Source organism: Echinops telfairi, unplaced genomic scaffold, assembly GCF_000313985.2.
Source record: "Echinops telfairi isolate 266 unplaced genomic scaffold, ASM31398v2 ScPeMD7_2;HRSCAF=8, whole genome shotgun sequence".
Lineage (NCBI taxonomy): Eukaryota > Metazoa > Chordata > Mammalia > Afrosoricida > Tenrecidae > Echinops > Echinops telfairi.
This window is the reverse complement of record NW_022103898.1, coordinates 28,891,915-28,904,685: the sequence shown is the minus strand read 5'-3', so window position 1 is coordinate 28,904,685 and position 12,771 is coordinate 28,891,915. Positions and strand designations below refer to the sequence as shown.

Sequence of the window (12,771 nt, the reverse complement as noted above, 5' to 3'; positions counted from 1 at the left end):
ATAGTGATAGCAGGCACATTTGGTACATTATAGCTTTTTGAATTCTTCCTTGTGATTTTTCCTTCCAGTTGAACAGTCTTGGCAGTGGCATTGGATGGTAGAATGCCCAGGGCCCTGGAGTTTGACAGGCCCACCACTGTGCTAGCAAGAGTCCTAACCTTGCTGAACCCCCATTTCCTCATTTCTAAAATGAGTTTAATAGATGCAAAGCTGATTTGACGATTAGTGATAGCACAGGTAAACATATGCCTCACATGATGATGGGACATGGTAGGTACTTGAATACATGGAACAGTTGCTATTATTATTATTATAATGAATATCAATCTTCTAGCAGTATTAGACACACGATATTTACTGCCAATGATTCACAGTACCCCCATAGGACAGAGTAATTTCTCTTGGGAACTCTGTGGGTTTCCAAGGTTGTAACTCTATATAGGAGCAGACAGTCTCATCTTTCTCCTGAAACATATAAGCTCCGAAGCATTTTGATTTGTATTAAATTAAGCTACATAGTGTAATTGAAAATGAACATGCTGAGGAAATTTGCAAAGCTTCTGTCAACTGTGTAAATATGAAGTCAGTCTATATAAAGTAGTGAAGTTTTCTTTTTTTTCAGGAAGTGCAGGAACCTGGAAGAGTACTGTTATATTATGGGAGTTGCAATCAATATCATGAAATTAAAGGTGTGTGAATTGTTCAACGAAAATTACTGGAAAACTAGTTTCCTCTATAAACTTTCCCCCAAATCACAAAAAGGAAAACAAAACAAAAACACTGTCATTGAGTAGATTTCAACTCATAGTGTGGGAGTGGACCTGCACCCAAGGCTTCACAAGGCAAAAAAAAGTGAAGCTTTGTGTGTGTTTGATGAACTGTCAGTACCTCTATTTTATCATGATATTCTTCAAAAGGTTTACAAATAAGGAAAAAATGTCATTACCTTTGTATTTTACTTTTCTATGACGAAGTGCAAATGATTACGCACTTATTAGTGGAAATGCTGGTAGTTTGAGCCCATCAGAGAGATAGCCTAAGGATCTGCTTACGTACGGTCGCAGCTTTGGAAACCCTATAGAGCAGGTTAACTCTGCATGCATGCGATCAGAACTGATGCCACTGTAACTAACCACCACCACCAAGTTTGCTGTAAAATTATGCAAGCTATTACTGCAAAATTTTCTTTATAAAATAAACAAGCACACTTAGTCAAGTTTCCAATTAGTTAGGGAAATATTACAAGTATATTTAAAGTTTTTAAAAATCTAAAGTAAAAAAATAATTCGATGCTTTATAAAAGTGTTTTGAGTTAAAGCAATTTAAAAAACAGGCTCAATACTGTTAGAAATCACTTGGTATACAATTTATTAGCAAGTACAAAGAAAAATGTTTCATACAATATTGGTAATTTTCCTTAAAGGAAAGAATAACAATATAATACTGGATACACAGAAGTTTTTGACATTTCAAGTATTTGTGTCAACTAAAATTAGGCACATCTACATTTCTCAGACATTTTTTTAATGGAGAAATCTGAGTACAGCTATATATATACGTACATGTGTGCACAAACATGTAACACTCAAACTCCTGCCATTAAGTTGGCTCCTACTCATAGTGACTCCCTAGGACAGGCTAGAACTGTCCCTCTGGGTTTCTGAGACTGTTAACTCTTTATGGAAGTAGAAAGCCTCATCTTTCTCCTGTGGCGCTGCTGATGGTTTAGAACGGCCAATCTTGTGATTAGCAGCCCAATGCAGAATTACTATGCCACCAGCGATCATTCTCTCTCTACATGTTTTTTATATACTATTTGTAGAAGTGTATTTTAAATTTCCACAGGATAGTAACTGTTAAATTATAACTCATACTATAGATTCCAGAGAGTATAGTAACATTAAATATGAATAAGTAAAAAAGTATTGCTACCTCCCAAAAATCAAAGATCCCTTTATTAAACAAAAGTACCAAGATATGAAGCTATGGTGTCCACCCAGGTGTATACACTTCTGAAGGTTGTTTCCTTTTCTCTAGCCCTTCCCTGAGGATTCAGTGCCTTCAATTGATACTACGGCAAGAAGACAGATTTGGCATCCTTGAGGGACTCAAGTCATGTTCCTTTTCATTGTTCTGTGAACTTGGGGGAACAGAAAGACATCCGAATAGTCAAATTCAGGCCTGTAGGGTAGATCCGGTGAGGTTTCCCAACAAAGTTCTCTCATAGAATAGCACTTGCTACCCTCAAAGAACGAGCAGGTGTATCGCTGTGATGGAAAAAACTTCCTTGGTAAATTTTCCTGGCCTTTTCCTCACTAACGTAGTTTTCAATATTCTTAGACTGCTTTCTAAAGAAACCCTGTGATTGTCCTGTGTTCTTCAAGAACGTCTATCAAGATTACGCCTTTGGAGTAACAAAATAAAGGGGGGGGGGGAAGATTACTCCTCTGGGATCTCTTAAAAAAGTTCCCATAAACATCTCAGCTGACTTTTCTGCCTTGATTTGAACTGGCCCAGCAGATTTCAGAAGCCACTGTTTTGATTGGACCTTTTGTGGAAAGTCCCCTAATGAGACTGAAAGACAGGTGTATTACTGAGAGAACCTGTCTGCTGCCACGCAACTGCAGGGCCTATTTAAACACATTTTGTCTGGAATTAGCCCGTACATGAACTGGAACCCTAGTAGCACTACATTCTGACTTCACCTCTTAGAACATAGTAGTTACCTTGTTTTCAATGATCTACTCTCACTAAGCATGACTATGGTACTGTGGTAATACAACTTCATAAAAACTTTCTAGTAAATTTTGTGACAGGCAGAAAAAAAGATCAGTACTAGAGAAAAGAGCTCATTCTGCCTTGATAGGTTAGAGGTTAAAGAACAATGTTCCAGCTAACTATTGAATATGTTATTTTAGCATAAAAATAAAAACATACACAAGTACAATTTTTAAAAACAAGTAGTTTTTGTAAGTGCACAAAAATAAGAATTTAGACATTCATAGTCAAGAAACTAATTGCTAAGGGTCCAAAAATTATGTTAATAGTATTACCCTGTTGGCTTATTTTTAAAACCCATGGCTCTCTAAAATAGGTCCTTCTAGTCCCAGTGTAGAGTTTGTTGGGGCTTTAAAAAAAAATCTGCAAATTTACAGAGTAAGACTACCTGGGCCCAACTAGTTTTGTAAGTGCCTGCTTTTGAATTGTTTGAGTTGAATCTCATGGAAACTACATTATAAAACTGGGAATATAGATGTTATTGGCAAGAAAACAACAAAACAAGAACAGATCTTCATATTCAGTTGACCCAGTTTTCAACACTAGTTTAGATCCTCTTGACATACCAGTTTGTCAGTAAAAATCTTATATTCCTGATTATCATTATTGTGAAAATCTAGATAGACCTTCTTGGTCTCTTCTCAGTATGACCACATCTTACTCTCTGTGAATAGATTATATAACTTTGGGGGGGGGTAGTAAAGCAATTTTAGTTGGGTAATTAGCCTACAGAAATCACTAAAATAATCATTTTAATTTCCATAATTATTATAATTTAACATTCTCTTGAAAATTTTTTTCTTTAAAATAGGTCACAGGCTAATTGGTATATTTTTATTATAAGTAGAATGACATCTAAAAAGAACTCAACAATTTCTACAATACAGTCAAAACCATCTATTAAAAAAAAAATCCCAGGGATTCCTAAAGTCTGTTATTTCAATGCCTATATATGTTGGAAAGGCTTTAATGAGAACATATCCACTATTACTTTAAATAACTCTTCTAAGTATTTGTAACATAGTTTGGAACCTTAACAAAAACCATAAAAGTTTCCACTTCATAGATTTCAAAAAGTCCACATAAATTTGTAGAAAAGTCTCCCAGGCTCTCATGGACATGCTAGCTTTGTTCTAGACACAATTCCTCTGAAGCTGGTGGTGTGAATTAGTAGCCTATCCTAACTATTCCCTATACAAGGGAATATGAAGAATGGGCTGAGGCAGGTACACTACTATCCTAATTTGACAATAGGAACAGACAGCAGAGAAAGTATATGGAACAGACATAAGATTTGAAAAGCAGCAAGCTGAGGTCAGTGAAGTGGTTAAGTATGCCCTAATAGCTTCTTGAGGCTTCAACATATTTGGATGCATTTTACTAAGTGAAATTCCTAATAATGTCAGTGAATTATAGAAATACAATAACAATGAATAAGTATATTGTTTTAAAAAGTACAGAAACATTTTAGAAATAAAATGGTTAAACAAATTCTAGTGCTTGAAAAGATAAACATTGACTCTGGATAACTCACTCATTTTCCAGTAATGCAGAATAGAGTGAGGTACATCACAAGGACTCAAGAACACAGAACTCATCACTTTACATGTAAAACAGTACAGTTCATTAGAATATGTGTTCTGAATTTAAAAATCAACATCAATGTCTTCGTTTTCTAGATTATAATCTTCTAAAGTTCCCTTTTCTCTGGCATTTGAATAGGCTTTAAAATCATGAACTTTGCCTTTTAGAACACTGAGTTCATTTTGCATCTTTAATATGCTATTATCATACTGAATTCCTTCAAGAGTTTTCTGCATCTCCATAATTTCGGATACTGCTTTCAGCATATCATCTTCTATATTAAACATCTGCATTGTCAAGTCTTCGATTTTCTTTTCTGTCCCTATTAGATCCTGAGAGACCCTGAGGATGGAGTGAATAGCACTTTCAATTGTTGGCAAATGTGTCTTGCATTCTTTAACTTTGGGTTCATAGTTAGAAAGCTTCTTAGTCAAGTCTTCATCTCTGTCAAAGAGAGCATGCTGTTCTTCTTCTAGCTTTTCAACTGCTTTTGTATCAGAGCCAAGTTGCTCCTCTACCCGGAGAAGATCTTCTTCTTCCTGCCTTTTGATGGTTCTAATGTTTCTTAGTGTGCTATCTTCCAAATCCTTCAGTCGTTCAGTGAGCAATTTTATTCCTTGTTCAGCTGAGTTAATTTGGACATTAACTTGAGAATGTATTTGTTTTGCTTCTGATTTGAAGGAGTCTGTATTAATATTCATTTCTTCTAGATTTCTCTTCCAGAAATATGTAACATTCTGGAATTTCTCATGAAGGCTTTCCATCTTTTGAGCGAGAACATCTTCGCTCTTTTGAATGTCACGTATGATGCTTTGCAGGCTGGACACTTCCTGCTCAAACTGGGTGACCAAAGACATGGATGCTGTAGCTTCGTGCAGGATACTTTCAGAAGACTCAAGCTGTATTTATAACACAAAACAATTCCCAAGGCTACTTAATAATTGTTATAGGAAAGAAACACACTAACAATCAGGAATATAACATGGAATATAACATGTGCCAAGATCCAATTTTGATGCTGTCTAAAATTTCCTAGTACATCAGAATCATACGACAGAAACATATATTACTTTAATAGTTGTTTTAACATATTTTCAACAAAATGAACAGATTAATCTTGTTAAAAATATATACGTCTGGATTTGTAATCCTAGATAGTTGTGTATTTACATGCACTCATACTCAAAGAGATAAAGGATGTTAAAGAAGCTAGTCTAGCAAACTTCTCTTTTTCATTCCAACTAAAGGTAATTTAGGTTTTATTTTTATGGTTTTTGGCATTTAAGAAACTGTAATTTTGTTATGAAATTTGCTACCTTTCTTAGATCTTATGATTTTGGGAAAGTTTTTTGATTAGAAAAAAATTTGGTGACTAACTTCTCACAGAGAAGGTACCATAATAAAATTTTTACAGATATAGATAGCAAAATAAAAAATGAATAGAAAAACAATTTAGTGTGACAATTCTCATCAAATGAGTGTTCTAAGGATTTGTAAATTAGCTCCTGGGGCCTAGGAGGGTCAGGTTGTAACATCTTTAGAGACTAAGAAGGAGGCCTTGAAAAGATTGCTTATTTACCAGAAGTTTCTAGCATTGTGTGGAGGATATGGTAGTAAATAGAGCAGTGTTCTGCCTTTAAGCAGTTTAGTTTAATTGTGAGAAAGACAAGCCTATATGCACCCTGACAGGGAAGAGCTATGAAAGCACTTAGGTGGGGTGCCCAATACAGATTCAATGATGAAGAAAAGTATTCTAGAGGAAGGATTATCTAAGATTTGCTTCCAATGACTTCTTTCTAAATCACCCTACACTTAACTACCAGATTGGGCTTCGAAAACTGCTATGCACAAGGTACAGACTAATAAAAAGCCTGTGGTGTTTCCTAGTACATCTGGATAAAATAGCAAATTCTACAGCATCTCCATATGTTAGTGGCCTTCTCTGATCTGTTTAGCTGGGTTTTGTCCTTACTTCAAGGTGTAGATGAAATCTCAATTCCTCAGTAATAACATTCTTGTATAGCGTAAGCCCTAACATGTTGAATTCCTGTAGTGCCTAATGTATTATGCTTTGCCACATACTTGGCACTAAGTAGATATAATTCAATAATTTTGAAGCATTCACTCGTTGCTGGACTTTGTAATTGATACTGGATATATGAAGGTAAACCCAGTAAAGTACGTTTCTTGACCTCGCAATCTGATAGGGAAGACAGGAGCGCTAGGGTTTTAGAGACGTGACATCACTTATTCTGGAGCCCCATGAAGGCTGAGGGATTCCTTCTCGGAACCTGTTAGATTATTAAGCACTGGGGATACAGACTTGAAAGACATGGTGTCTGCTTTAATGAGCAGTAAAGAGATGAACAAATCAACCATCACCATAGCAAAATCATGACAGCGATTAATGTCCTAACAGGATTACCATAGGGAGCAGTGGGTGCTGAGAGGAGAAACCAAGTGGGGAGAACAATGAGGAAAGGCTGAGAAGTGACTATGACATAGGACTAATGAACAGACTGATACGTTTGCCAAATGAAGATGAAAAGCTTCTAAATTCTTTGGGAGTTGATACATGTCCTTTTAAATTTTCTAGTGAGGGACACATATTGCTGGCAATACATTAAATGGCACATGGCCATGGCATTAAATAGCTTCGAACCCCACTGAGAAACAGACATCTTTTAAGTTCTCATTCAATCCTTTGAATTAATGTCAGGCAGAAGTTTAAGTTGGGTGCTACTCTCTCTCCCTCTCTCACACACACTTTCCTGCCATTTGCTCACTTTGCTTTTTAACCAATATGGCCCAGGCTACATGTCAGGAATCTAAGAGGTAAAGAGAACTGGCCAGAAGTAGTAATGGGAACATTTTTCCTGTGGTACTTTTTTTTTTTTGGTGGTTCTGTTTAATAGCAAGTGATACTTATTTGCCACTATGATAGCAGACCAAATTGAGGAAAACAAAGGAGTTATGTTTAAAGGGACATATTAAGGCCTAAAAGCATAGTTGGTGAGTAGGCTGGGCTATGGAACTGAATTCTGGATGTTTCCCCTTCAACCTTCCCCTGTGCTGGAAACATCATGGAGGAATGAGGTGTGTTCATGGCCCTAACTTCTTTCTAAGTCTGTGTCATCAGGTAACATGGGTCAGAAAGGATTGTCAAAGATATCCTAAAAATTGAGATGAGAAATGTTTTTCTTATAGTTTCACCCTGTTTGGACTTTGTGTCCCTCTCAGACCTTTTTGTTGTCCCTATGTCCTGGAGAATAAAGAACAAGTTTGCTGATGTTTAAGCAAGTGAAAAGATGGGAACAATGTCTAATATTACTAATATGATACAGCCACTCTGAATGAAAAACAATCAAATTATTTTGAATGTAAGCATTTCATAATACAAATTTCTTTAAAAACCAATTTTGAGAAAGCAGCTGTACATTGGTAATACTGTTCGGGTTAGTTTTTTATTAGTGGTCTTTTGAAGAGGCATGCTAATCTTCACCTCAGGTAGTTTTTCTATTTAGGCTGTTAACCCAACACCATTGTAATCTGGAAGCAATATACCCTAAGTACAAGATCAACTTTTCAGGATCAATAAGTCTCAAAATTTAACCTGCAAATATTATGAATATCACAATGACTAACTAACATTTATGTTGAGCTTCCAAAATATTTTAAAAGTTTTTAATTTTTTCAAAAGTTAATTGCATAGTCATTGAAAGTTTGTAAAGTATTTACACATGCATTTTATCTTATCTAACTCTTCTAGATTATTGTTATTCTAATTTAATAAGTGATGAAATGGAGGCCAAGAGATTTGTACAAATCCACTCAGATGTCATGAGATCCTATGTCTAGTTTTGCTACCCTTCTTCCAACACACACACACAATTGCTTTTAGGTCCAGGCTTGGTGAAAAAGGGTAGCTATTGTGAAACTACTTCCAAGGGACACTGGAAGTGGAAGAGATATTTAGATATTATTTCTTAGATCCTGTGATAATATTTTAGAAACCTGATTCTATAAGTATTTTAATTTTGACCAATATTTTTTCTCTTTAAAAAGGCAATTTTTTCCAGTTTAGATCTAATTTTGTCCAAAATTTGTGTTCAATCAAGTATATGTGAAGATTTTAAGCTCCTGGAATTTTTTCTATCAATATATTATCAGAGTAACTCCAGCAACTATAACCAGATTCCAATTGAATCTTAAGTCAAAAGATCAACTCTTTGAAACACCTTCCCAGAGACACCTCAGTTTATCCTCCAGGGAATCTCCTTGCACTTGCTGATCATCTATAACTTTTCCCTCTGGGAGATTGTGACTCATCCTGTAAACAAGACTGTAGAGATTGAGACCTTTCTGTTTGAAGTCCTCTATAGCATATCTACTTTATAATATACTTGCCCACCTCGGTGGTTTTGAACTGCTGACCTTATGGAAAGCAACTGAATGCATAACTATGCCACCAAGGCTCCTAAACGTTCAGTAAATGGATAACTTAAGAGCATGTTTCCCTAGGACATTTAGTTGCTGAGAACCAGGTGATACTCAGATGGTGACCCTCTCCTGAGAGGCATGAGAACTGCATACATTTTTAGCTGTCTCATGGAGATGTAGTCAATATGGTCATACTTCTTTCTCCCCTAAGTGACGTTTACAAATTCTATCCTCCACACATGTGACTGTAGTCTTAGTTTGGAGGGAGTTGTCTGTTGTGTTGATGAAACAGGATTGTAGTGGCATATATTTTAAGTCTTCACCTTACCAGAGTGTGAATCATGTCACCACCCTTGTTTCCTTGGGGCTAGTCTGCAAAAGGTAAACAAAAGCCCCTCACATTTCCTTTAAAGTCATTTTTTATGACCATTCCTTCTCAACTGACCTTGTGCAGCAGCTGTTTTAACTTTTGCCCGGGATACTGCCTCTGGCTTGTCTCTCTCTGCCTGACCCCCGTTCTCGGACTTGAGTTTCGACTTGTCTCCTGACCTGATTGCACCAGCTTTTGCAGCCTTGTGGGTGAGGAGGATTCTCCGGATGGAGGTCTGAACTTCGGATTTGGGGCTTACGGGCACACACAACCATATACACCGTTTCTTAGTGGTTGGTGAGCACTGAGACTGCAGACAGGGATGTGAGGGATCATACCAAAGAGATCAGTGGTGGTTGCTATCAGGGATAATGGAGTGGTGTAGCATTTTGAAAAATTCAACATTTGATACATCTTTAGTCTCCACTTCATTGAGATTAGTCTTGCTTTAATTTTTCTACATTAAATTATTTTTGCACTAAGAATCAAAGTAATAATGCATTTGCTGGAAATCTGTATTTGCAGCTTTAAGAAACACAATATAGACATTGGTGTTATTTGGCTACAGGATCTATCTTATTTTGTTAGTCTTATTGCATATTTACATATATTTAAAAATGGGAAAAGAGAAAAAAATTGATGGGAGCTTTAAAAAAATACTATTCACATTCTAATTTTATAACCAATGATACAGCTTATTTTCAATTCCATGGACACTAGAGAGGAGACCTAGGGGTATAGAGTCTAAACACAAAGCTGTTAACCATAAGGTTAGCAGGTTAAACTCATTAGCTGCTCCACGGGAGAAAGAGGTGGCAGTCTGTCTCCTTACAGACTAACGACTTGGAGACCTAGAGGATCACTGTGAGAAAGACTTGACTTGATGGCGATATGTTTGGTTTTGGTGTTTTAGGTACCTGACATTTAAATGAAAGACTGAATTTTTTCATCGACAACATTTGTTATCTAAAATAATAGTTCTTTCAAAATACAATCTGAGGCTAAATTAAATTGAAGGAAGAATGTTGGAGGTAGGAAGACCAGTGAGAGTTAAAATAATTATGGTCTAAAAGGCAGGATGAAGACAGTAGGAAAGAAACAGGAGAAAATCTCCCTAGATAATGCAAATTATAATTACCTTTTCTGAAATTAAACTGATTTTACTTTGAAGTCCTTGGAACTCGTTGGTTTCTATTTTCAGTAGCTGGTATTGGTTTTCCACTCTGGCATACTTTTCTGACTGCTGAAATACAAACCTGGAAGAGAAAAAAAAACCCTAAACGGCAAGACTCATATCCATAAAGGCAAGAACAACATAAATCCTAGTACTGGTGGCTGAAGTTTTTAATCACCTTGTTTCAACAAACACTTACAAAGCCTACTAGGGTCGTTAGGACTGAATCACCTTGATGTGCTGGGTTTTGGATGGTGGCAGGAGTTCCTGGGTGGAAGTGGTTAAAGAACTCTACTGCTACCTGGAAGTGTCATGGCTTGAATCCATCCTGAGGCACCTCCGAAGAAAGGCCGAAGGTCTACTTATGAAAAATAAGCCACTGAAAACCCCAAGGTCCAGTTCTGACACACACAAGGTCATCGTGAGTTGGAACGGACTTGATGGTAATCGGTAGCGATGTGTTCCAAAATTAAAGCAACCTAACTCACTGCCAACAAGTCATTTCAGCTTCACAGCAACTCTACAGGACAAGACAGAACTGCTCTGTGGGTTTCCTAGAAGGTAACTGTTTATAGGACCACTGAGCCACATTAGTGGATTTGAAATGCTGACCTTGTGGTTAGCAGCCCAATGAATAACCCATTATGTCACCAGGGATCCCCCTAACTATGTGTTGTGCTGTGTTGATTTAACTGTATTACTCAAGCAAAAGTGAGCACAGCACTGCCCTAATTATAGTTTATAGCCTAGCAAGTAAGTTGGTGAGATATCTGCAGTAACAGATGTCTGTACAAAAATATTTGAGGAAGAAATGATAAACGATTCAGAACAAAATATTTGATGTCTATTAAACTTTTCTCAAGGCCGGGCTGTACTTGGTCAATATTTAGAAAGCTTTTGTATTTCTAAAAATGTTTTTACATTAACATGCAGAAGTAACAGAAAACTAATGAAACAGAGTAGAAAGAAGAGAGGTACTGATGACTCAAGTTATAAAATGAGTAATAGAATCAACATTATGAAAACATAAGTCAGTGACAATAAAACATATGAATGCAGATGATAATAATCTGGTCACACTCACCAATATAATGCATAAAATGTACTTTGTATGGGCAGTTGACTCTTGAAAAACACTGTTTTGAACTGCGTGGGGCCAATTATATATGGATTAAAAAAAAAAAAAGAACCCAACACCCCATGCTTACTAATTATAGTATATTTCGTATAGCAGTAAAAAGTGATCTCCTTGAAGGGAGACGTCAGACAGTGTAAGACATGACAAAATAATAGTAATTTATAAATTATCAAGGGTTTGTGAGGGAGCAGGGTGGACAGGGAAGGGGAAATGAGGAGCTGATACCAAGGGCTGAAGTAGAAAGAACATGTTTTGAGAGTGATGCTGGCAACAAATGTACAAGTGTGCTTGACACAACTGATGTATGTATGGATTATGATGAGTTGTACGAGCCCCTAATAAAATGATTTAAAAAAGAAAAAAAAATCGATGCCTTGCAGTTCTTGGGTATTTTTCATCATGTTCAGTGCAGTGCTATAAACCTTGAATATAACACCAACGGTCCTCTATGAAGTGCCACTAGTGTTGCAGAAGTGCTCTCAGGAAGCAAAGTAATAGCATTAAAAAAAAAAAAGGGAATTGTTGATATGTACCAGAGATTGAGGTCTGCAGTTGCAGTTTCCTGCCACTTCAAGATAAATGAATCCAGAGTAAGGACCATTATTAAAAAAGAAAATGAAATTTGAAAACCCTCACTGCAATGACTACCAGCAGGGGCAAAAACTTTGCACTTTAGGCGAAATATTTTTATGCAGTATATAATACATAAAATGTGTTCAAACAACTCTTACTGATAACAGAAGGCTATTAGTAGTTACGTTTCAGGGGAATCAAGTTATATGTGGAATTGTGATGGCATAGGGCGGTTGGTAGAGTTATGCCTCATGTTGTTCAAGGGTCCACTGTATTCTAAAATTGGAATGCTGTCTTATCTAGTGCTGCTATAACAGAAACACCGCAACTGGGTGGATTTGGCAAACATAAGCTTGTTTACTCACAGTTTAGGGGCCTAGAAGTCCTAATTCGGGATGTGAGTTATAAGGGAAGGCTTTCTCTCTCTGTAGCTCTGGGGGACAGTATCTTTGTTTTAATAGAAATTTTATTTATTTAAATTTAAAATCATTTTATTGGGGGCTTGTACAACTCTTATCACAATGCATACATACATCATTGTGTCAAGCACATTTGTTGCCCTCACCATTCTCGAAACAGTTGCTTTCTACTTGAGCCCTTGGTATCAGCTCATTTTTCCCTTCCCTCCCCTTGATAATTTATAAATTATTATTTTGTCATATCTTACACTGTCCGATGTCTCCTTTCACCCACTTTTCTGCTGTCTGTCCCCCA

The 12,771-nt window shown here is 36.5% G+C and overlaps 1 protein-coding gene across 1 annotated transcript in view; it reads right to left on the bottom strand.

Annotated features, from left to right (window-relative positions):
- Positions 1-1,710: 1,710 nt before the first annotated feature.
- Positions 1,711-12,771, bottom strand: part of LOC101652055 (IKBKB interacting protein) — a 17,759-nt gene continuing 6,698 nt past the window's right edge. Inside the window, exons 2-3 of the mRNA XM_004700375.2 lie at positions 10,311-10,428; positions 1,711-5,261 (exon numbers count right to left, since the gene is read on the bottom strand). Coding sequence (XP_004700432.1) covers positions 4,425-5,261; positions 10,311-10,428 — 955 coding nt within the window. The 3' untranslated portion in view covers positions 1,711-4,424. The remainder of the gene's footprint in view (positions 5,262-10,310; positions 10,429-12,771) is intronic.